The sequence below is a fragment of the Muntiacus reevesi genome, chromosome 3, assembly GCF_963930625.1.
Source record: "Muntiacus reevesi chromosome 3, mMunRee1.1, whole genome shotgun sequence".
Classification (NCBI taxonomy): Eukaryota; Metazoa; Chordata; class Mammalia; order Artiodactyla; family Cervidae; genus Muntiacus; species Muntiacus reevesi.
Window position 1 is genome coordinate 31,399,290 of NC_089251.1, and position 26,624 is coordinate 31,425,913.

General features: G+C 43.1%; 1 protein-coding gene across 5 annotated transcripts in view; it reads right to left on the reverse strand.

Annotated features, from left to right (window-relative positions):
• Positions 1–26,624, reverse strand: part of DTNB (dystrobrevin beta) — a 234,708-nt gene that overhangs the window by 14,897 nt on the left and 193,187 nt on the right. For 3 of the 5 annotated variants that reach the window (XM_065928698.1, XM_065928700.1, XM_065928696.1), the window contains exons 15-16: positions 24,233–24,329; positions 19,001–19,021 (exon numbers count right to left, since the gene is read on the reverse strand). In XM_065928698.1, the coding sequence (XP_065784770.1) occupies positions 19,001–19,021; positions 24,233–24,329 (118 nt within the window). The remainder of the gene's footprint in view (positions 1–19,000; positions 19,022–24,232; positions 24,330–26,624) is intronic. The other 2 variants (XM_065928699.1, XM_065928697.1) reach the window with 1 other exon arrangement.

Sequence of the window (26,624 nt, forward strand, 5' to 3'; positions counted from 1 at the left end):
CTATAAGAAAGAACTTGCGTCTAGAACATATAAAGAACACTTGTAACTGAATAAGAAGACAGACAACCCAATTACAAAACAGGCAAAGACTTGAATATACATTTCATGGAGTAAGATATAAAATGAGTTAAAAATTACATGAGAAATGTTCAATATGAGTACTCATTAGGGAAATGAAAAGCGAAATCACAAAGAGATTCCATTTACCCCACTGAAATAGCTACAATCAAAAAGACTAACAAGGATATGGGGAAATGGAAACCCTTGTGCATTGCTGACAGAATTGTAAAATGGTATAACCACTTAGGTAGACAGTTTGGTAGTTTTTTAAAATGTTAAATGCAAACTTACCATAAGACCTAGCAAATTCACTCCTGAGTATGTACCCAAGAGAAATAAAGACATATGCCCATCTAAAACTTGTGCACACATGTTCATTAGCAACAGTTCAATAGGCCAAAAGTGGAAATAACTCCAAAGTCCACTGACTGGCAAATGACTTAACGAAATGAGGCTTATTCATATAATGGAATACTACAAAAATCTCGTTTTGATGTCTTTACCACTGTTTAACTTTTATAATAATTTTCCATTGACAATTCAAATGTTCGATCTTGTGAAATATTCTATTTTTTTTCTGTGGCTATAAAACATTTATTATTATTCTTTCAGGGTATATATCTCCTTTCCAACTAGTTTATAAACACCATAGGAGTCCCATTTTGGCTAGATTACACTATCACTTATTAATCACTGCATTTTGGGAAACAATCACCTTTCACCCTATAACTATTATCAGCCTTTTTGTCCATTTTTATGGGGGGGGGCAATATGTGTGTGTGCTCAGTCACTAAGTCATGTCTGACCCTTTGCAACCCCATGGGCTATAGCCCACCAGGCTCCTCTGTCCATGGGATTCTCTAGGCAAGAATACTGGGGTGTGTTGCCATGCCCAGGGGATCTTCCTCACCCAGGGATCAAACCTGCATCTCCTGCATTGGTAGGTAGGTTCTTTACCACTGAACCACCAGGGAAGCCAGGGGGCAAATAATAAAGGATAAAATTCAACCTAGTTTGAAGGTACTTACGAGCATCAGACCTAGCAGTTTCAGTCTCAATCCAAACAAGATAAGGAAACTGGGAAAAAGATGAGAGAATCTGCAGAGAAGGCAGGAAAGTCTGATGCAGAGGCCTGGCTATGTAGGAAAGTCCTAAGCTGGCACAGTGGAGGATGCAGGAGATCACAGAAGTGGTGGATCCTGGCAATGCCTGGGCCTTTCCTGGGCCTTCCCAAGATGGAAGGAAACAGAATGAAAGTTGTTTCCTAGGTTGCCTGAGCAGCCTCAAGGAAGGATCCCATGCAGTCAATAGGCTGATACTGTGAGAAGCAACGAGTCCAAAGCTGACTCTCAGTCACAGAGGAATCAGAGCATCAGTGAGGTCAGGCGTGGAGCCTGGATACTGGGGGAGTCTCTGAACTCAGATGCCTTAGCCAAAGAATGGGGGCTGCTGCCTGTGAGAACCTGGCCTGGCCACAAGCAAAGGACATGATGGCCCCAGCAACATATTGCCTTGGAGCTATGGACACTCTTCCACTGATGCTACAGTACCCTGTATAAGTCTCTAGGATGGGGCACTCATTTTGGGTGCAAGAAGAGGGTTAAAAATCTCTGCTTCCTTGATGGTCCAGTGGTTAGGACTTTACTTTCCAATGCAGGGAACATGGGTTCCCTGGCTAGGGAACTAAGATTCCACAAGCCACAGGGCAACTAAACCTGCATGCTGCAAGTACTAAATGCAAGCTCTAGAGTCTATGCTCCATAATAAGAGAACCCTGCACACCACAACTAGAGAAAAACTTGTGCATCATAACCCAGCTCAGCCAGAAAAAAAAAAATATCTCTGATGTGACTGACTTCAGTTTGCCTGAAATGCAGAAAGTGAGAAACTCAGCTCAGAAAGTGAGAACTCAAGAGGGAAACTAAGGCCACTCAAATAATTTTTTCCCCCTAAGTACATGGCCTGTAAAATTCAAATTGACTTCACCGTATGAAGGGCCAACCCAGCATTAAGCATGTGGCAAAGACTCAATAAACCTCACTCAGGGAGACTGAAGCCAGCATCGCTGCCTGAGGACTTAATGTCAGAGCCCAAAGATCGGAGATGAACAAATAGGTTGCTTTTTAAGAACATGAAACTGAACCTCTGCAAACAGATTAATAGGAAAATGATGATGGCGAATGAGGTAAGAGGAATGGACGGAGTAGACAGCCACATGTGGCTAAAACTCTAAGATCAGGAAATGAATCCTACGGCCCACCATCAGCTTGAAAATAATCAGCCCCCCTTCCTGGGATCACTGCCCAGGACATGCCTTCCGAGGAAGATAGAAACCAGACTCCTGATGTTGTCTTTGTTCAGAGCAGTGGAAAGAGAAAAGCTCTTCTCAGACCCCTGGGAAGGCACAATTTTCTCCATGGATCTCAAGCTTCAGTCCCTGGCTTTAGGATCATGCTGGATTTAAATACAACTAGGACAGAGCTGTCAGGAACCCTCTGTGGATTCTGGGTCCAGCAGAACAATGCCGGTTTGGCATCCTTGTGGGCCAGTACATCCCCAAAGCCCCGGCAGAGACACAAGTCACAGGCAGCCGATATGCAGGGACTTCAGCCAGGCCCGAGGCGGGGGATCAGGAATAGGGTTGATTTGGGATGAGGCTCTGGTGGCTGAGACGGTAAAGCATCTGCCTACAATGTGGGAGACCTGGGTTCAATCCCTGGGTTGGGGAGATCTCCTGGAGGAAGAAATGGCAACCCACTCCAGTATTCTTGCCTGGAAAATTCCATAGACGGAGAGCCTGATAGACTACAGTCCATGGGGTCGCAAAGAGGCAGACATAACTTCACTTTCACTTTCACATGTCCGTGCAAGGGAGGTCAACTGACTGCTCCTGCATGGTTTCGAGAACAACAGTCTATTGAAATATTGGAAACACAGCCCTCTCTTCTGCCTTCAGGCCTCTATACTTGCTGTTCTCTCTGCCAGGAGCACTGCCCCCCTCCGTGTGTCTGACCAGCTCCCACTGGCTTTCCGGCTGACTGCTTCACTGTCACTTCCCTCGGACCCCTGCACGGCATTAATCTCACCTCTCAAATTTATCTTCCTTACCATTGTGCTTACCACATGTAAAGGCTTAATAAATATTTGTTAAATGACAAGGAGGTGTATCAAGTTTCTGACCCTTTTCCTCCTGTAATGGAAAGCGGGAACGGAGCCAGAGCGGGCAGTGAGCTCTGGGGAGGACTAAATCTATCGCCATCAATAAAGCTTTATGTGAAATGCTTTAACTAGGTAACTGACTGTGGTGGGCAGACCCCAGAGGGGACTTCCAGAGACACCCTCCCTCCCTGCAGTCACCGTCTGATGTAATTCCCTCCCCTTGAACATGGGCTGGCTGTAGTGACTGCGTCTAATTGAAGCAGGCCAATGAGATATTATTTCTGAGACCAGTTGATGATAGACATGACTTCTGTCTTGTCTACACGTGCTCTCTCTTCCTCTCACCCCCGCTCACGCTGAGGAAGCCAGCTGCCATCTTCTGAACCGCCCCGTGGACAGGCTCAGCTGGCAAGTAGCTGAGGGCAGCTTCCAGCCATCAGGCCGGCGTTGAATTGTGACTCTCAATCCTGCAGCCCAGAAGGGGTCCTGCCAACAACGATGTGATTTGCTGAGCCCTGAGGTGCCTGCCTCATGCGAAGAGTTGACTCACTGGAAAAGACCCTGATGCTGGGAGGGATTGGGAGCAGTAGGAGAAGGGGACGACAGAGGTTGAGATGGCTGGATGGCATCACTGACTCGATGGACTTGAGTTTGAGTAAACTCTGGGAGTTGGTGATGGACAGGGAGGCCTGGCGTGCTGCGATTCATGGGGTCGCAAAGAGTCAGACACAACTGAGCGACTGAACTGACTGAGGTGCCTGCAACCTTGTGAGAAACCCTGAACCTCAGCTTGTGAGAACCCAGCTAAACAGCGCCTGGACCCCTGACCCACAGAGGCTGTGAGTTAAGTCTGTTCTTCTAAGTCATTAACTTTCAGTGTACGTGCAGCCATAGATAACTTAGGAGCTAAGCTTGATTTTTTTCTTTATACATCATTAGATCAGCTGCATCTGAAGAGCATTTGATGGAGAGGGAGTAGGAGGGAAAATCTGGGGATGCGACCAGGCTCACAGGCCCTCATGAGATGCCAAAGACCCTGGAACCAGGACCATGGATGAGAAGAGAGGCGAGGATACGGGTTCAAGAAAAATTCTTCCTGATCTGAGAATGTGCCTAAATCCCTCAGCATATGAGCCTGTCCTGAAGCTGAAAGTTTCGACCTCTTCACTTTGTCGATGATGACGGGACCTGGAGACAATTCTCGGCTGCGAATCCACTAACTTGTAGAGGAGGGACCGCCACAGGCACCAAGATGGAATCTGACCCTCACCCTGGGTGAACGCCAAGGAGGCACTGAGGCTCGGTGGGGAGGGAACAGCTTTGAAGTCTGGAGACCTGGGCTTTTCTATCGATTGTATAGCATACGCATTTCAACGTTTCTGATGTTCAGTCTTCTAATCTGAGTGGCTTCTAAACTGAGTGGCTTCACTGGTGACCTGTGAAGCATTTTTCAGATGTAAAATTCGAAGATGCTATGCCCTTCACCAAGCTGACCTCATCTCAGAAATGCCGAGTCACCAAGGCTTTGCCTCGGCTACAACCACCCTGTCGGTGAAGGTTTGTCCTTTGGGGGTGCATGGCAGCCACCTCAGGGTCACAGAGGCTGTTCTGCTTCTAATTTTCCTTTCTCATGAGCAGAGTCCACACCAGAGATGCCGCCCTTCAGGCCTCCTGCACACAAAGCCGGTGGGGAGGTGCAGGGAGCAGGCTGCTGGGCGCAGCATCTCTCAAGGAGACAGTTCAAAACACGGTCCTTCTAACTCCACAAGTAGAGTGGAGCGTCTGGCGCACACGCAGCTGGAGGCAGAGTCACAGGGCTCATGGCAGCGCTCCAGCTCGCTGACAGGCACCTGCAGCCCGGGTAGAGACGGCTCATTCTCTGCCCTCCTGACAGGTTTGTGCCAGACAGACGCACTGGTCAGTGCAGACGGAAGCACTGCAGTGAGTGACAGCGCCCTGTCTCAAAGGCCCAGCAGGGTCCCAAGAGGCAGGCCCTCCCCACAGAGACCGCCAAGTGCTCCCTCCACACAGAACAAACCGATCTAGAAGCAGTGGCACGACTGGGGGCTGGGGGGAGCATCACTGTTGGAACCTAGAGATTATGGGGAACCTGACACTCTCAAAGAAATCAGCGAAGGTGGAGGGACTACTCAGGTGTCTCTTAGGGGGTGCGGATAAGCTGTCCAACGAGGGTCCAAAACCGCTGCGTGCCTCTGGGTTTCAGCTGCTGGGAGAGCGAAGGTCAGCCTGGGGAGGCTTCATGACACGCTCCCCGGTTTTAAGGTTTCCTGAGGCAAGGACAGTGGGACCTTGTTGAAATACAACCTATTACAAAGGGCTGAACACAGCACAGGCTGGTCATGTGTCCAACCAATAACTAAATACTAGAAACGCCCTGTAACTCAGGTTCTCTGAGTACAGAAGTCCCTTGTAGTGGAGAACAATTCTAGAGAAACGTTACAATCGGAGAGGCTCTCTCCTCTGCTGGCCCTTTGCTTCTTCTCAATCAGCAAAGACTCTGAGACCCCGAGAAAGCTACATATCGTGTTTCAAGAAAAAAGCTCGGAAGTTACGCACATCATGTCAGAGGGCTCATGATTCCAGGAAGATAGGCTCTATTTCAGTTCAGCATTTATCTATATCGAGGAGAGAGATGCCTTGAGAGGTCACAAGGTCACACATAAATTAGTAACACGGTTAAGACGGATACCTGGGCTGTCATCTTTTTTTTTTTTTTTAAGAAGTTTTATTTATTAAAAAAAAATTGTGGCCACACCCTGTGACATGTGGAATCTTAGTTCCCTGACTAGGGATTGAACCCACGAGCCCGCACCCACTGCAGTGGAAGGTAGAGTCTCTCCCAGACCACCGAGGAAATCCGCCTGGGTGTTCTAATCGTCCTATACTTCAGGGAGACTCCTAAGCACACCGGGATCCCAGCACCAAGTTTCTCAGGTCAGATGGAACATGCATCAGTTGAGACTTCCGACTGCCGAGGCCATGCAACAGAAATTAATTTCCACCACGACCAAGAAATGTGAGAAAGGAGAATACGGTGATTCTGACTTAGTCTTCTGTTTGAGTGCAAATCTAATAGTGGAGCCAAAACAGGTGCAGAGAATGCCAGAGAAGGTGACTTGAGGACACTGTGAGTTAGACAGGGACTCACACTGTGGCAGAGAGCGGGGCCGCACAGGGGTGAGGCTCTTTTTGCAGCAGGAATATGATGTGTGTGCTGTCCTGGCCACGCTCGGCCATCTCCGGCAAGGTGCCTGGCACACAGTAGGGGCTCCATAAATACTATTTCCTTCCCTTCTTTTTCCTGATGGAACAAAGTATTAATTTTTTTTTTTAATCTCCCTGATACACGTTATCATCAGGTAATCAAACCCACGGAGGCTCATGGCAAAAAGCCTGATCTTTAGAGTTCATGCCCTCGCCAGAGCAACTATTAACAGCATCCCCTCCACACACACGCCCAGTGACAACTCTGAGCTAAGCGGTTATCATGGTAACAGGAGACACTTGAGTCTCCATTTTTCTCTCTCTGACTCATGGACACCTGCCAGGTAGCAGATGGCCTGTGTGGACAATTACCTTCATTTTGCTGCAGTGTATTCAAAATAAACAAACTGGCCTCTTTGCTGCCGATTTTCAGAGGCCCACTCAGAAAAACAACAACAACAACAAAACCCCAAGGAAACAACATTGGGAGAAAGGAACTACAAGTCTGAAATTTAGAGGAGGCAACCATGAACACAGAGAGAACTGGGATGTGTAGAGAATGGACTTTGTATGTTTTTTTCTTTAACAAAAAGTTACAAACAAACAAACAAACAAAAAAACAAGCCAAGACTATTTTGAGCTGGTGCTGATGGTGTTTCTGCTGGGAAAATGCAGCTGTCTCATCAAATGTGGAAGTAAAAGGAGAGGGATTATCTGATGCTGCACTGTCTGTCCTGCTGCAAGATTTGAAAATAATTGCCTAATATGACAAGAGCTAAGACTTTGAGGAATCAGGCCCAGGGATGGAGGTGAGCACACAGGAGAACAGGTTTGAAGAGAGAAGAAAGACAGTCACGTGGCAGTGAGCAAAGTAGAGGCCGCAGTTCCCTCTGGGGTGAGTTAAAAACAGGTAAAGAACATGCCTAGAAACCTTCCTCCCTCCCCAAAGTGTTTACCTCTGAGTGTAAGGGTGGTGCAGCTTTTAAGGATGAACTTGGCTTCTGAACTCCCTAGAGAAGGGCCAAGTCTGATGATGTGTCTCTTCTCTCAACACCATTGGTATACATTTATGGTGTGTGTCTGCTGGAATGATGGGGCCACCGAAAGACCTGTCCTGAGGTCCCTCTGCAGAGGGCAGACACCTGTCTGTTCCCACTTCACTTTAGGAAACTCAGGGCTTACCCGTGACCTGTCACCCACTGTGGGGTTAACTGCTATGGATGGGAAATAGCAGTGGCAGGACTGGTAGGTTCTGTGATCACGATGCTATCAACAGGCAGAAGGTTACGGTTCTCAGTTTTCATGACTCTGTCCCTATTCAAGTCGAACTAAATTACATAGAAGACAAAGTTTACCTGAGGCTGAAAAGGGTGGGGGCAAGGTGTCTAGGTATCTTTCTGGGTGGAAGGAAGAAAGCATATTAAGTTCCTGAGACTGTCTAAGAAGAACAACCTCTTAAAACTCACCATAAACCCAAAGATCAAAAGAGAGTTGAAATTTAAACTTTTAGATAGGGAAACTCATAAATTCCAAGACTAGAATTACCCTCTTTCTGTTTGTTTCTCCTAGTTTGCCCAGGTCTATTTGAAATGGAGTCCCATTAGTTCTCATCATAGGATTTCAAAGTTAGTTCTCAGCAAAATGATCCGGGACCTCACTGAGGGAAAAATCCTTATAAAATGAATACCAAACACTGAGATTGTGTATTAGAAACCAAAAGACAACAGGATTCCAGGAGAGTAGAGTCCTTAATGCAGACATGAATTCAATGATGGGTCAGGCAGCCAGAACCTATCAAAGATATTTTAAAGTTCAGTGAGTCAAATTTAAATGCTGCTTCTGGGTAAGTAAGTAAAACTTGTATGATGAGTTGGGGTACCTGATCCAGCACTGCCACTCTTTGTTGAGTCCCTGTTCTATATAATAAGGTGGTTAAAATCCAGGTTTAGCAGTCAGGTGGACCTAGTTTGGATTCCAGCTCTGCCACTGACTAGCTGTGTGACCTTGGGCAACTTACTTAACCTCTCTGGGCTAAGATTCTTCATATGTAAAGTGGAGATTAAGTGTATCTTCACAGGTTAGTGAGGATAGGCATAAGATGCTTCACATCCTGGCTCATGGGGTATGACCTGCCATGATTCCATTTCAACAGGTGCAAAGTAATGGTATAAAGCGGCAAGGTCTCCACTCTCTGCAGGTTCACAGCCTCCTAGGCAATTTGGCATGTAAGCAGCTGGCCTACAAAGGAGGATAAAATAGCAGAGGTACAAAGGAAAAGGAAAATAAGAGGCAAGAGGGTTTAACTCTGACCTTCCAGAACAGGGTAAGGTTTCACAGGTGAGGTGGCATCTGAGAGTGTCTTGGATGGTATAATTTCAATAGGCAGAAGCGGCTCAGGAAGGGCAATCCAGGTGAGCAAAGGGCACAGAAGCTCCCCTAGAGAGGAGGCTGGGCGTGGGGGTGGGGAGGGAGCATGTGGGGACACTAGCAGTCAGGGAGCCCAGAGGACACATGGTGGGAAGGACAAGTGTGGGCCACAATCATCTAGAACCTTAAATAAACGGTCATCATGTTTATTTACTAGGCCATGGATGGGCAAACTACAGCCCATGGACAAGTCCAGCTCGCCACCTGCTTTTTTAGTCTGTGAGCTAAGAATGGTTTTCACATTTTTAAATGGTTTTATTTTAAATGGTTATATAAGTCCTTACATAATGCCTTTGATTTGGTTCACAAAGCCTAAAATGTTTACTACCTAACTCTTTAAGAAAAAGCTTGGTGCCCCTGCTATGAGCAATGGCAGATGGAGTCTGTGAAGGCTTCCAAGGAGGGATTGGTGTGGTCAGTCTGGTCGGATTTAGGAGTCTGGCTCTGAGGCAAAGTGAAGGTCGGATTGAGAAGCTGCAGACAGGAGATCAGGTGACAGATGATGGAGGCTGGAATGAAGAATGGTGACAGGAACTGGGAGGAGAGGGACATAAGCAAGCTTTTGGAGAAAAATTTGACTAGACTTTGGCAACTGAGTGGGGAGAGCGGGGACTGGAAGAGGGCATGCATGTGGGGATTGCTGGCAATGACATTAACAGAAGCAGGGCATGTGGACAAAGGGGTAATTTGTGGGGAAAGGTGACTAGAAATATTTCCCCATCCATCCCATATCTAAACCTCAGAATAAGGGATGCTGAGAATGCTGCAAAGGCTCAGAGTCGTATCAGAGAGAAAGGTTCTTAGATCCTAGTTCTCCTACCAGGGATGTAATCTGTGCCCCCTGCAGTGGAAGCTCAGAGCCCTAACCGCTGGACAGTCAGGGAGGTCCCAAGCTGTGCTTTTTCACTGGGGATAACTGTACCTGCTAGGAACCTTGTGGGGGTGGGGGTGGGGGTGGGGCACATCGCCAAGATTTAGTAGGTGGAGATCAAGGATGCTGCTAGACATTCTATAATATACAGAACACTCCTCACCCCCCCATCCACTACACACACACACACACACACACACACACACACGCACGCACAAAAGTAATCTGGCCCCAAATGTCCATAGTGCTGAGGATGAAAATGTGGTTGAGGGTGATAGCATTATGAGGTCCTAAAGAGAGTGGCCTGTCCAGGGCCTGTCTTCCCAAATGGTGAGCTGCTATAGAAGGAAGTGGGGCTACCACTAGCTTCAGATCAGGTTAGAAACTGATCTTCAAGGGGCCAAGAATAAACTCTGAGATTCTTCTGCACATTTGGGAGCTGTCCGGGGGCAGCTATAGGCCTGAAAATCTCCTAGATTCTTGCTTGGTTTCCTGAGATCTGAGCTGGTTAAATACGGGAGCTGAAATTTGAAATATGAAAGCAGTGGATAAACACTGAATATTATATATATATAAGTTAATATGAATATATAGTAATAAAAGCATGGAAGGATTTATGATTAGCCAGCTTTGTAGAGCAATAATGAGTTGGCATGGGTTCTTATTAAAGGTACCACTTTAATGGCTGAGTAATATTCCATTGTATACATATATCACATCTTCTTTATCCATTCCTCTGTCAATGGACATTTAGTTTGCTTGCGTGTCTTGGCTATCGTAAACAGTGCTGCAGTGAACACTGGGGTGCATTTATCCTTTCTTTTTTTCTTTTTTTTGCATTTAACCTTTCAGATCATGTTTTTCTCTAGATATATGCCCAGGAGTGGGATTGGAGGGTCATACAGTAGTTCTATTTTTAGCTTTTTAAGGAACCTCCATACTGTTCTCCATAGTGGCTGAATTAAAGGTACCACTTTAGCTGCAGGTAACTGTCTTTCTGCATTGTCTCTAATTTTATAAAGAATGCTTCTGTATTTCTTCTTTTTTTTTTTTTTAAAGCATTGGGCAATCTATACTGCAGCGCCAAATGGGAGTAATTCTAACTGCCAAATTATGATTAGCAACAAATGGAGATGAGTGCAAAGGAGTCTCGCATACTCTTTATAATATGATTCTTTGGCTGAAATTAAGCAGATGTTCATTTCAGTTAAGGACGCTAAGCCAGGAAGCTCCCTACCTTGGCACTGCTGTTAATTTGGAACATCAGAACCAGCCCGAGGTCAGCTATAAAACCCTAGAGATTGGTATGGCATCAGGATTCATGGAAACACCGACAGATGCTCTCCAAGTGGAGGGTCACGGATCCAATCGCATGCCAAGTGAGGATGCTGAGTGAGGTCTCACAGAAATAGTATAGGGAACTCTTTTTTTCTGCGGGAGGCATCCCAGAATCCCAGAGCTAAGCCAAAAGAGAGGGATTATGGAAGAAGCTGATGTTGTTTTCTTAGGAGGCTTTTTTTGTCTAGAGAAGTGGAAGGAAGAAGGTTGGCATGATAAACCCTGGGGAAGGAGTTGGTTAGAGGGCCCAGGAAATGAATTGAAGGTCAGAGGGTTTCAAAGTCACAAAAGGAAACATCAGTCAAATGAACCCAAGAGGATTTCCGTAGACCCTTCTTGGTTCATAGCCTTCCCCCAAATACACCGATTGGTATCAGTGATGAAAGGATCAAAGAATTGTGGACTGGAAATCTATAGATGAGAAAACTGAGGTTTGTAAAGGTTATATACATGGTGAGATAGAAAAGACATGAGGTTTTGTAACAATCTATTCACATACAACTCTGTAAGGTAAACTCCTTCCTTTGTTGAGGTGACACCAGTGGGGGTGGGGTTGAGCAGGCTGGACAAGAAGACAAAAGTCCATCTTTCAGAGCTGTCTACACTCTGCCGTACTGAAACTTTCCTTTACAAGGCTGCTTCCTTATTGTCAAATCCTTGTCTTAATTGCCTTATTAACTTTCTCCTTGAAACTTTCTGGTTTTTCATGAGAACCCACAATCCTACCTCCTCTTTATTCTTTTTGTCTACAATGGGTTTTGCCATGTTTATGGGTTCAACTCTAATTTTATGTTGCTAGCCCTGTTTCTCCACTAAATTTCCAGCAGCCTAACCCCAAATATCTAATAGACCAAATGAAAAGCTTGACTGTCTGCCTACTTTTTGTAGCTCGGTATGTTCACCATCAGATCCAAGTCCCTTTCCTGTATCCTACATCATCTCCCTGGTTCCATTTTTTTCTAAGTCAATTTCCCAGGCTCCTGGGCTCAAAACCTAGAAGTCACCTTCTTTTCTGTTGATGAGACCCAGACTGTAGTATTCTGGGGGGAGATATTACATCCTAGACTACTAGAGAGTGAACTTCCCCAGTCTGGTGTGTAGAAACCTTTTTCAGAGGCCCTGGTATATATCTTTCATATATTGTATGCATTCTGATCACAAGAACAAAAGATATAAATATAGAATAGGAGGAAAATAAACAAAGTAGGTAAGGAAACCTTTCAGCTTGTGATTGATGCCAGTGATGAAAAATATTGGGGGTGCTGCAAAGAGCCAAAGCTATTTCCCTTATATTTTCAGGCTATAAGCTCTCTCTGTTTCAGGAGTTTGGGGGAAATGAAATGTAAGTACCTATTTTTCAATGTTGGTATGACATTTTCTTTTGGAGAAAACAAACAAAAAACCCCCAACAAGCTACCAGGTGCCTATAATAAGTACAGGAGCCAAGACTGGTGAATGTGACCATGTTTGAAGACTTTCATGAGGCCATCTATGGGAAGATGTACAAACAGTGGGACTGGGATCCAGGCTAAAGGTTTGGGCCATAGTCACAGAGTACAGCACACTGGTCTTTGTTTACCAAAATCCATTACTGCAGCTGGCCAACTTGGAAGGGAGGGCAGCAATGGTGCCTAAGGCTCTGGTTATCACTGACCTGGCTTGTGTTTCTGAATACAGGGCATCATGCCAACCATGAAATAATGTTCATACTATTTGAGGGTGGTATTTGTGTAGGATTTCTCTTTTGATCCTCCAAAAGGCCAAGCTCACCCACTGCTCAATGAACATATGTAATAAGACATTGCTTAAAGATTAAATAAATAAATGGCAATCCTTCGCCTGTCAGGAAGCAGACTTGGGCTTCTGTTGCAGAATATGGTGGGGCTAAGAAGTTCCAGAAAACTTTTAAGAGGCATGTGAATCACTTTCCAGTGAAACTGAGTTCAAAGATGAAGTGAACCAAGAGGGAAACTGACCCATGAACACATCAAGGGGTTCACCAGTAATCTCTTTAATGGACAATGAGGAGGGTTTTATTTGCTGTTGTTTAGCCTTTTTTTGTAAGTACTTTCTCTTAAACTTACAAAGTTAACATTCATGAAGTTTGTCCTGGCAGAATCACAGGTCAACCATGGCTGTGTTTGGTGAAGCCATGGTCAGAGAAGGGGGCTTCTGAGAGCTAGCCCACACCATGTTTTCTCTGGTTTAGTCATGTGGGGTGTTTGTCTGCTTCTGGAAATCAGAAACGGCCTGGGGCAAGATCCACTTGCTATCCCAACTGGCTGAAGTAGAGAGATGCCAAGTGTGGGCATGTTCTCTTAGTGAAATCCCCAAGATCCTCTAATTACATAGTTTTTAGAGTACCACCTATATAACTCTCTGGATCACTACTCTACAAATTGGGATCAAGGTCACCCCTGTCCCCTATCTTAATGCAATACTGTTTACAGTCTTTAACTCTGATGCTGGTCTGCATATAAAAAGTAATGATCTTCTAATAGAAGGAACTGGAAAAATGTTTAAAGGAATACACACTTCATGAGTAACATGAACCCTTGCCTTGGATAGCTCATTTTATTTGGCATTACAATGCAGCAGTGAAATTTTACGGAACGCTGAGTCTCTGAGAAAAATGAACCCTGAAGGTGTCCCGAGAATAAATCTGTACACTGAAATCCCTCCAGAGTAGACTGGGAGACTGTTTGATCTTGAGGGAGTAGTCCACAGTTCAAGGCCACCATCAAAGCAGGGTCTTCACCAGTCTGCTGTTACTTTAGTGTACCCCTCTGAACCACACTTCCGGTTATGGGCATTGGGTTCTTACTAAGCAAGTATTTTCAATGAATACAAACAACTACAGGTATCTTGCATTTTATAGATTATTTGTGCTTAAAAAAAGAGGATGCTCTTACTCCACATAATCTATCTGTTCTTTCGAGAGAAATAGTAAGAGAGTTAATTAAAATACTAACATATTGGCTTGTTCTTCCTATTCTTTTGGTAATGCTGAAAATTGTTTTTCTGATTCTTTTTATAAAGGACATTTCTGAACCATCATTTAGTCTCTTGGATAGATCTACCTATTATATGGAAGTACCTTGAGCAAAATTACTGCTTAGGTACTTGAACCAGTTATGTCCCTTACAAAAAACCTATACATTTGCACAGTTTTTAAGTCAATATCTTATACATTTGGTTAATACAAGCTTTCACTCAGCAACTATTTATTGAATATCTGCCATGTGGCAGGCGCTGGGCTAGTGGCTAGGGGATGCAGTAGTGAAAAAGGCAGACAAGGTCCTTTAATTACGGTCTGACAATTATCATGGGCCTGATTAACCCTGACTCAACTGATATAATCTAATTCCTGCGTCTGTTAAACTGTAGGGTATATCATGGGTCGAACAGTCACTCAGTGAAGTCTTATCTGAAACAGCCAGGCAGTTCTACCCTTAATTACAAACCTAGGATCTGAGAAAAAAGAAGGGGGAGTAGGAAGGAAGGGGGGGAGGAAAGACAGAAGAATTATTAGCTGAAGTACTAATGTCATAAAAGTACTGGAAAAGTGGTGGAGGCTGAAGGTAGAACCACAAGCCCCAAATCACAGTTAAGGTCAGTTATCATGCATTTCCCTCAAATTCCCCAAAAGCCAAAATAATCCCTGAAAGGGAAAAAGGCAAATAGTATAAAAAGTTCTTGATAATGGATTTACAGACCCAGGGGAAAGATGTCTAGTAAATTCTTCATTTAAAAAGCCATAACTCTTTTACAACCCATACAGGGTAATGCATTTTGATAGAGAAGAAATTAAACTCTACCAGTCTGAACCCGGGAGGAAGAAAGGGTGACGACTTAGTTCTGTGGTAAATCCTCTTGGTGCTTCGATCAGTAATGATACAGATTAAAGCAGATGCTTGAGTTCTAAAGCTGTATGGTCTTCCCAGCTGTACATGTTACAAATGTTGGTGAACTAGGTAAAGCGAGTCCATTCAAATTTGCACCTCACTGAGAAGCCAATGGCAACCCACTCCAGTACTCTTGCCTGGAAAATCCCATGGACAGAGGAGCCTGGTAGGCTGCCGTCTATGGGGTTGCACAGAGTCAGACACGACTGAAGTGACTTAGCAGCAGCAGTTAAGTCTTAGGTGGGTCCAATTTAAAGCTGTGATGCAGACAGAGAAAATTTCTACCTGTATCCACACAGCAGGATTTCTTACCTCATATCACAGTGGGGAAGGATGAGGGAAAAACAATTTGTACCAATTCATGCTCTGGACAGTCCTCTGGGACAGTGAGGACTACAACGTGAGCTCAGGACCTCAGCGACAGAGAACTCCCAACACACGTACACAAGTGGCTTGTTCACGGCAGGCTCCAGAGATCTGGGTCTAACTTCTCATTTTGCCAGCCTCAAGGAGAGTATGATCTCACAAACGATCAAAGGTCACTGGAATGAACATGTTGTTATTTAATCCCCTGTCTGCTCAAGGTCAGCTTTAAATTGACCTGAGAAGTAATATGCCAGAAGTGATCATTTCTGATTCTTGGGTTACACAGTAATCCATAAAATTTTTTAAAAATGAAGTCTCTCTTGGAAGCCCTTCATGCTTCGATTAAAATAAATATCCACTATGTTTGTCCTCCTCTGAAAGGTGTTCTCAATAAGATATTCTTGATCACATACTTTGCTGGCACATTCAGAGTGGGCTCAGGAGATGCTGGTCTGGGTGGATGGTTGGAGGAAGTTCCCAGCAAATGGTTTCAGCTGTAAAGCACATCTCTGGGCATTACCAGCACCTGCTTTTCTAATTCTTCTAAACAAACTAGAGGATCATCAGTTCAGTTCAATTCAGTCACTCAGTTGTGTCCGACCTTTTGAGACCCCATGGACTGCAGCACACCAGGCCTCCCTGTCCATCATCAACTCCCGGAGTTTACTCAAACTCATGTCCATTGAGTTGGTGATACCATCCAAACAACTCATCCTCTGTCGTCCCCTTCTCCTCCTGTCTTCAATCTTTTCCAGCATCAGCATGTTTTTCAATGAGTCAGTTCTTCCAATTAGGTGGCCCAAATATCGGAGTTTCAGCTTCAGCATCAGTCCTTTCAATGAATATTCAGGACTGATTTCCTTTAGGATGGTCTGGTTGGATCTCCTTGCTGTCCAACGGACTCTCAAGAGTCTTTTCCAACACCACAGTTCAAAAGCATCAATTCTTCAGCACTCAGCTTTCTTTATAGTCCAACTCTCACATCCATACATGACTACTGGAAAAACCATAGCTTTGACTAGACGAACCTTTGTTGGCAATGTAATGTCTCTGCTTTTTAATATGCTGTCTAGGTTGGTCATAACTTTCCTTCCAAGGAGCAAGCGTCTTTAAATTTCATGGCTGCAGTCACCATCTGCAGTGATTTTGGAACCTCCCAAAAAATAAAGTCTGTCACGGTTTCCCCATCTATTTGCCATGAAGTGATGGGACTGGATCCCATGATATTAGTTTTCTGAATGTTGAGCTTTAAGCCAACTTTTTCACTCTCCTCTTTCACTTTCATCAAGAGGCTCTTTAGTTCTTCTTCACTTTCTGCCATAAGGGTGGTGTCATCTGCATATCTGAGGTTATTGATATTTCTCCCGGAAATCTTGATTCCAGCTTGTGCTTCATCCAGCCCAGCGTTTTTCATAATGTACTCTGCATAGAAGTTAAATAAGCAGGGTGGCAATATACAGCTTTGACATACTTCTTTTCCTATTTGAAACCAGTCTGTTGTTCCATGTCCAGTTCTAACTGTTGCTTCCTGACATGCATACAGATTTCTCTCAGGAGACAGGTCAGGTGGTCTGGTATTCCCAACTCTTTAAGGATTTTCCAGTTTGTGGTGATTCACACAGTCGAAGGCTTTGGCAAAGTCAATAAAGCAGAAGTAGATGTTTTTCTGGAACTCTCTTGCTTTTTTGATGATCCAACGGATGTAGGCAATTTGAACTCTGGTTCCTCTGTCTTTTCTAAATCCAGCTTGAACATGTGGAAGTTCATGGTTCACGTACTGTTGAAGGAGAATTCTCCTGGCTTGGAGAATTTTGAGCATTACTTTGCTAGTGTGTGAGATGAATGCAATTGTGCAGTAGTATGAGCATTCTTTGCATTGCCTTTCTTAGGGATTGGAATGAAAACTGATCTTTTCCAGTCCTGTGGACTGCTGAGTTTTTCAAATTTGCTGGTATATTGAGTGCAGCACTTACACAGCATCATCTTTTAGGATCTGAAATAACTGAATTGGAATTCCATCACCTCCACTAGTTTTGTTCACAGTGATGCTTTCTAAGGCCCACTTGACTTTGCATTCCAGGATGTCTGGCTCTAGATGAGTGATCACACCATTGTGATTATCTGGGTCATGAAGATCTTTTTTGTGTAGTTCTTCTGTGTATTCTTGCCACCTCTTCTTAATATCTTCAGTTTCTGTTAGGTCCATTTCATTTCTGTCCTTTATTGTGTCCATCTTTGCATGAAATATTCCCTTGGTATCTCTAATTTTCTTGAAGAGATCACTAATCTTTCCCATTCTATTGTTTGTTATTGAAGGATCCTACTTCTCTGAAATTAAGTGTGGTCATATGTCTTGTTTTGACCAATGGAACAGAGCAGAAGTGATATGTGCCACTTCTTGGGAAATGCATTTAAGGGCTGGGCTTGACCTTCCATCCTGATCATCTCCTGCTCTGCCCATGTGAATGTTCCCAGTAATACAAAGGTGCCATAAGATGAAAGTAATACATGATGTGTGAGTGAGGAAAACACAAAACCAAATAAATCAAAGACAAAAACAAGATTTTGTTACATTAAACCTATTGAGATGTATGAGCTTGTTGCCTACTCTGACTTCATCTTTGTCTTCTTTCCCTCTTTTTGACAGTCTCCTTTTCTATTTTCTTGCCTCCTCCCCTCATTACCCACCTCTTCTATCCTTTCCCTATGATTCCACTGCTCCCTTAACTGGAAATAATAGTAAATATAATGTTTTATACTCCTATTCTTAATTTAAAACATGGATAAATTTGCTTTTGAATAAGAAATGAGGACATTTGAATAAGAAATGAGTACATTGAATGACATATGTCACTTAAAAAAAGAAGCCGTGAGGTTAAATTAAAAATCAGCTTTAGCTTGTATGAAAAAATGTATGCTTGAAAACTTTACTATGTTATATAAACATATAGTGTTACCATTGTTGATAGACCCTCAGTTGATTCCAGTGTGGGTTAGTGGCTATCAGGAAAAATAAAAACAAACATAAACCTTCCCTAAACATCAAGCAGCTCAGAAAAACCAAAGATCCCGCTGGAGTAGTTCTGAACAGGAAATCACTTACAGCATGATCAACCACTTAGCTTTCACTGGTAATTTTGTTAAGAAGGCTGCTGGAGCTGGAACACTGAGAAGACTATTCAAGACTAAAGAACATCTAAAGTCATCAAAGGAACTTTGATGCACATCTTCATGCACAGGCATTCACAATATAGTATTTAGCCCCAAGGTCACCCCCACCATCCTGGAAGTTTTTTCAAGCAATTAAAGTCACCCTAATCATGAAGTGGCAGAGAACGTAAGTGCAGGAAATGCAATTGTAGCCTGGCTAATCATGCATATTTAAATAAACACAATAGATGTGTACTCTGAAGACAAATTCAACAAGCTCTGGTTTCAAATAAGAACATGCTCTATTAGGTAAACATGACGAGGGTTTTTAGGCTATTTTACAACACCAGGGAGAGAACTGATGAGGGTTTTACACAAGACCAACTCTGCAGAAATGATCTGGATGCAGGGAGGAGAGGAGAAAGTATGCAACAGTTATATGAGGAAAAGAAGAACATGCAAAGGAAGCAAGAGGTGGAGAATTCTGAAGTTCACTTACTGCCTGTTTTTGTTCTTCCTCCTAGAGGTGGTGAAGATGAAAAAAAACGGTAGAGGGAAAAAAGGAGAGAGATTAATGCCCATCACCACAAACATCTGCAAAAAAGTGACAGAACAGGGTAAATCATGTCAGACTCATAGGTTCAGAGACCCAAGAGCCTGACCACCATCAGAGCATCATCAGGCGGACAGTGCAAATGGCAAGTTTTTGCCACATCCAGTTCTTTAAATGCTAACTTCTAGAGTTAGAAGGAAAGAACCTCATAAAGCCTCTAGTCCAACTTCCCCTTTTATACACAAAAAAGACCTGACTTGCCCAAGGTTACATCACTATTTGGCGTAAACTGAAAGAAGCAGCTCAACCATGACTCAAAAGCTCAATGATCATTCTGTTTCATCATTCACAATATTAACATGTGCTTAGGTACATTCCTCTATGCCAGTGGTTCTCAAAGTGTAGAACACAGATCAAGCAGCAGCAGCATCACCTGGAAACTTGTCAGAGATGCGTGCTTTGCCACGTATCCCCCTCGACCAATAGAATTAGAATCCTGGGGGCGAGGGCAGCACTGTTTCATAAGCCTTTCAGTGGATTCTGAATCCTGCTAGTTTGAGAACAAGTGCTCTTGAGAACCTCCTAGACACTAGAGAGTCCACCTGACCACAGATTCTTTTATTTAGTCTCCTCTCTTTCACGTGTGGAGCTTTTGGTCACTGTGTGGTCCTTCTCAAGGATCCACATGCATCCCCTACCCTTCCCCCTCTAAACTGGAAACTGCTTCAAGGACCTAAGAGGCTTTTCAAAGAGAGTTCTTGACCTGGCTGAACTCCAGGTCATACTCCAACACAGGTTCATTTACTCCTCCCTATGCATGAAGCACTAGAAACATGAAGGTAAGGGATGGTCTCGTCTCTCAGGGCCTTACAGTGATGGTGCTCAGAGAAGGCCTTTCCTAACCCTTAGCTCTCAGAAGGCAGCTGTAGACACTGAAGAACGAAGCACAGCGAGGCGGAGATAAACACTTCCGAGTTCCTCTCTCTTCAGTCTTGTGCTTCTAAGTTACTTTGTCTTTTAATGGGTCTCTTTGCTTCCTTTTTCTGTGTCTCATCATGGGTAACTGTGGTCATGACACCTCTGCTCTTGGCCCAAATACACAAATCTAAAAGCTGTTGCAATGGTTCCATTTAAATTGGATCCATCCATGCAGACTGTCTTTACTAAACATGTGTGTAGGAAGTCCTGGGAATAGATGGGTGATTCTCAGTCTATAGATCTGGGAGCAATGGTGAGAATGATTTCAGTAAAGACAAGGAATTATGAAAGGGAGAGGAATAGTAAGAATCTGGAGAGAGTCATTTTATTCCTGCAAGGGAGAGACATGCATTGGAAATTAAATGGGCACCAAAAATCTCTTGAGGAAACTCCAGTTCAGCACCAGAAGATATTCTTCATTATCAGAGCCCCAGCTGCTAGATGACTGGCCAAACCTAGAGCCACAAGCACCCAGGCAAAGAGGGGTCTGAGTGTTAGCTGAGTTCGCCTGAAGAAGTTAGCATGTTCCAGCTTTTGCATCTGGTGTGCACGGCTCCAGTTAGAAGGGGCTAGAGTTTTACAGTTGGGGAACGACGTTCCTGCTTAGTCAGGCAACCCTGTGAGGCAGCACACTTTTCTTCCATTCATCCGTCAAGGCAAACAGCCACAGAAGAGTTATTAAACAATTCAAAATGTGTTTTTATTGCTGGCATTAAATGTTGAAATGGAAATTGGTAGGGGAGGGACAGGGCAATCCTGACAAGTTGGAATTGCATCTGAGATCAAAAGACCAGTATATAATGTCTTAGCACTGTTTCTAAGACACCTTATTCTCACTGCTTTCTCCAGGTTGGGTACTGAAGACATCACCCTGGCTCAACAGAATAGGGAAGTTCAGAAAGCAAGGTTTCATGTTTGCACATTTGTGACTCTGCTCTATAGAATTTATCCAACGACGTAAAATCGTGTTAATTTGCAGTAGATGCATGTCAGGTTAGGATGGGTGAGTGGACAGGGCAGTGTTTCTAGGACTCACAGAGCCCCCGTGTGCGTTGGGATTGGCAGTAAGTTGGTGAGGTGTTACTTAGGATGCTGTTTAATACAAATTTACCAAAGTTAATCAGATAAAGGCTCTGTCAACATAATAAACAGGTCAGATATAAAGTCTTAGAACCTTTTTGTTATCAGTTAGTTGGGGTCAGTAAAGACTGACTAATGACAAGGCAGGCATAGGAGCCAAGTTGACTTAAAGGGGAGTAATAATGCCTTAATTATAAAGTACAAATCTAGGATTGCTCAAGTTACCTGAAAGTATGGGAGACCCATCCACGTGGGGGATATCTGGCTCAGTGGCCAGAGTGATGCCACAGCCATTGTAGTCATTGTCATCTATATTTTAAAAATTCATACTCCAAATCTCATTTGCAAATGAGGTTAAAATTTAAAACTATAGAATTCATTTGGTAAATGTATTTCAAAAGCAATATTGGGAAAATGGAAAAAGAGGCAGAAAAATATTGGGAACATGATTAAGAAACAAACACAAACATACTACTATTTCTGGATCAAACAGTAAGTTTGAGGTAGAGGTTATCCATATATACTCATTCATCGGGGGGAAGTGGGGGGCCGGGGTGGGGGGAAGAATGTAAAGAAAAGATACATTCTGAAACATGGGTACTTGAGTGTCAGTCTGTATTATGTCATTTGGAAAAAAACAACAATAAGGAGGTGCCTGATACTCCCTGGTGACAGGGACCGAGTCTTAGTCACCATTATATACCACATAGCTAAACAGGACTCTTAGGAACTCAATATGTTTCTGCTAAATAAATGGTTTTTACCCTGCCTTATCCCTCCTCTCCCCTCCCCCAAATTTACGATTTTTGCTGAATGAATTAATAAACAATGGTGACACTTCACATGTATGCTTCTCCAAATTATCGATTTCCAGATAAACAGACACAGTGTATAGTATTTCCCTGGAGCAGTAAAATGAAAGAATTCCCTGTGAAACAGAAACTTACTGTGTGGTATATTTTAATTCATGAGTATCCCAGATCATGTGGCTCAATTGTCCATTTGACTAAGTACTTACAGCTGTTGTATGAGGGCACTAAATGCTAGCGGATTGAACATCAGTGAAAGCAAGACAGTCCTTTGAAATTAAAATTAGAATTCTGAAGGGTACTTCTACTATTTGTTAGTAATTGTAGTTTTCATAGTAGGAAAACATCTTTGAGATTTTAAGAGAAGTCAATGATTCCTATGTATAACCTTTTAGGAGTGCATATAATACACAAATTAAGATTATGCTGTAACCTTTTCAGGAAGCTGGACACAAGGTCTGAGATTTTCAACTGTGAATTTTAATCGATGGATTAAAAAAAGACGACATTCCTGGTTTCTGTTTTCAAATCCTTTCTCCCTTTTTGAATGACCACAGACTGTCAGGAGGATACCGATAAGGCATTTAAGAGCCTGGGAGGGGATCCTACAAAACAGAGCAGTGAGGTCCTGCTTATTTTACTGAAATTGTAATTAAAAGACAACAGCTGGAAATACAAAGAATCGGAGGGTTTGGGCACAGAGTTGCAGGTACCAGCTCCCTCTGCTTAGGCCTTGAACACAAGTATCAGGGGTACACAGCGAGGTCAGGGTAATGCACATGGGACCAGGGCCAGGAACTCGGAGGAACAGGGAGGCCCACCAGCTGACGGGAAAGCCTTCTGTGTACTTAGGGGAAATGCATTCTGACTTCCCTTCAGTTTGCATAAACATTTTTGCCTTTTACAAAAATCACCCTGGGGTACCTTCCCATTTATGTTCTGGGTAATATCTGAGAACATTTTTCTGAAAGGGAGGTAAATCCCCTATCACCTTCTGTCCTCTGGGTGGACTAACCCCACAGCGGCAGAGCTCTCACACCCCCGCATAGCTCCAGATGCTGCGCTGGCCCAATGTGTTTAAGTTCGCCCCTGCTCTCCTGAGCGGGTGACCGGGTTGCTTGGCTGGGTACTTGACAGCTATTTGAGGGATCTGGGCCAGGTTTTAGGCATAAGGTTTTCTTTAAACAAGACCCATTCAGACAAACTATTTCTCAGGAGAAATCCTGCTAACAGGGTTAATGTAGAAACATGTTTCCAAATACCCTAATACCCAGGACCAAAGCTAGAAAAAACTCAGCTCAAGACTAAAAGAAATGATTGTCTTGAGCAAGCCAAAAGTCAGTTCAAAACACAAACACTCCATTTACCCAAGCTGCCAATACCACAAGCTTTATTATTAAAGGACGGGCTGATGATGAAGTTGAAGAAAAGTCTTCCAGCTGATCTGTTCCTGGATTTCCCCTCCAAGTCTAGACCCTTGTCACTCCAGGCCTGAATGATTTCACTAGCCTCCTATTATCCTTTAGTTTCTCCTCTTCCTGACCTGTTGTGTACATTTTCCTAAACTATTGTTTTCAAAACCTTTAGTGACTTCACCTTATCACAGGATTAAATCCACCCCCTTAGCCTGGCTTCTTTCTGGCTTCTAACTCTGTGACATACCATGAAATGCAATTGTTTCAGAGTATAGACAGAAAGACAGTAGGAATTCACAGCATAAACAAATGTACCCTGGTATTGCTGCTACAGGGCTGGTAAATACTTCCGCTCAGTGCCAGGCAAGTTGTCCAGGTGAAGACATTTAAATGCCAAGCATGCTTTTGCTCTAGGGTATGGGGGCTGTAATAGATTTTTCAATAAAAAGTAGTGAGGACTGAAATTATTCTATATTTTTCAAGTCCCAATATACCAAACCTAGAGCTATCTGCTATTTTATTGCTCCTAATAGAGCAAAATTATCAATTAGAGTTGGTTTGATTAGGGTGGTTTTCCTCTATAATACTTATTAAAATAGCACACAATATTTGGTAAGTATTCAGGTACACTATTTGAAGCTTTGTCTTAAAAGAAACTATATAACTGAGAAACATTCATTTATATATAGGCAATATCCTATTTATAAACATTCTTATTTATTCATAAAAGCACATCACTCTGGTTCTGGTTACTAATTTTTTGTAATTGGGCTTTAAATAGTTAACCCTTTAGCCTCATCCTATTCTGACATCACAGGGAAGGCAGAAGCTGAGCTGGAGGTGAAGAAGGACAAGAAGAGCTGAGGTGGGAGGAGGAGACTGGCCGCTGCTCTTACCTTCAGTAGCTTCATCAGCCCTTCCAGCTGGACCATCAGCTCCCGCCTGCTCTCCTGCAATGCTGACATCCTCTGCTCCAGTTCATCTTTCCTCTGCCTGTCAGAAAGGAAAAGCTCATGAGAAATGAAGAGACGAAGCTCTGATGCTGGACATATAAAATGGTGATAGTATCTGTTTTGCCCACTTTACTGCCATGAGAACAGCATGTAAAAGTGCCTTGGAAAGTATACATTGCTGTAGAGCAAAAAAGTATTGTTAATATCATTAAAGTCATTTTTTTAATTCTTCAGGAAGTCAAATACCTCATTTACACGAATTAGTTCAAATTTAAATTAACAGTGGAGAAAAATGTGTGAAAACTGCTCAGATAAGACAGGATTCAGTCGTCAGTGCTTCCAGAACCACCCATCAGGCTCTGAAAGTGTGACAGACTTGAGGATGACTGTCTCGGTGAACGTGGTTTCCCTGAGGACAGATTTCATGCTATCAAGTCTAGGTCAATCTGTCCAAACCCAAACTTAAGACTTTTCTTCCTAAATGGTTCTCTTTCTCAATTTTCCCAACTCTCCTACTTTTTCTTCTAAGCTTTTATGGCTGAAAAACTCGATCCTCTCTGATACTTTCCTGTTCATTTCCTAGATTTCATCAGTCACCCAGTTCAGATGATTCCTGAATATCAGGTGTCTATCTTTCTATTCCTGCTTCTCTGACTTTATCCAAGTATGCTTCACCTCACACATGCAATGGTCTCCTAGCTTGACTAATCCTGATTTCATCTATGATGACTCGGAAAAAGCACTGGAATATAAATCAAGAGACTGAGGCTCACCATTTTACTCACTATGCAACCTTGGACAAGTCACTTAACCTGTCTTAGTCTCAATTTTCTCTTCTCTAAAATGGAACTAATAACAAATTACTAACAGCAACATTTTTTAAAAGTTTTTTTGATGTGGACCATTTTTAAAGTTTTTATTGAATTTGTTACAATATTGCTTCTGTTTTATGTTTTGATTTTTGGGTGGTGAGGCATGCGGGATCATATCTCCCCAACTGGGGATTGCACCCACACTCCCTGCATTAGAAGGTGAAGTCTTAACCACTGGACCACCAGGGAAGTCCCAACAACAGCACTATCTTGAAGATCAAGTAAGATGATGGACATGAAAGCATTCTGTGGCATTTACAATGCCACTCAAAGGAAAGCTGTACTCCTTTCATCATTTCATGTAATAACCTAAACAGAATTTCTAGCATCACTGACTCTGACCTGCATAGTCTAGACTCCTGTTGTCCAATGTGGTAGCCATTGGCCACAAGTGACTACTCAGCACTAGTCTGAATTGAGATGCACTGTAAGTGTAACTTACACACTGGATTTAAAAACTTAGTGTGAATGAAAGTAAAATATCACAATAATTTTTAATGTTGATTAAATGTTGAAAAGATAATATTTTAGATTAGGCAGGTTAAATAAAAGAAGTTTTAACGACACCTATTTTATTTTAGTTTTTCAACATGGTTGTTAGAAAAAGTTTAATACATAGATGGCTCACATTATACTTCTATCAGAGAGAATACTGCTACAAAACTCTACCTACATTCGATCCTCAGTTCCTTATTTCCCTTTCTCTTCTGTGTCTGGACCTCCAGCCATGGTTCACTTTTTCCTAAGCAGACGGCATCACTTTACGACTCAGTATTCCCCTGCTCTCTTCCAAATACTATTTTCTCCTTAGTGCCCATCCTAAACGTCACTCTTCTCAGGAAGCTATTCCTGATTACTTCAGTGAGTATCAGATCTTACTTATTTAATCACTATAGCAACCGGTGCTTCTCTGGGGCACTTAATTTATTTTACCTTGTGCTGCTGTCATTCACACCATGACGCAAAATCTTTGAGGTCAGGGGATGAGCCTTACTCATCTTTGCATATACTGAATGATTAAGAGAATATCACGTATCCAGTGTGGACTCAATTAACATCATGAACTTAATGAAATCATTATTTGAAGCTCTCGAAGGATTTCCAATGACCTATCACTTAAGGCTCTCAGAATCTGGTCTCAATTATCCAACTAATTTTATCTCCCATCACTGGCACTCTAAAGATTAATTCACTGGATGGCTGAAAACAAATTCTTAGCTTCAAGATTCTTTCCTCTCTCTGAAATGTGTTATATTTATTGGGGAATCTTGCTGAACCCTAACTCTGTATATAATCTTAAATGTTTTGTCCCACACTCCATTCAAACCATACCTACCTTTCATGGTTCAGCCCAAATTCCACCACCTTTGGGGGACAAATAGCTTCTAAATTTCTTCTAATATCCACACTACTTATTATTAACATTGTATAGTATTACTGAGCTAATTAGAAAGTCAGTTTAT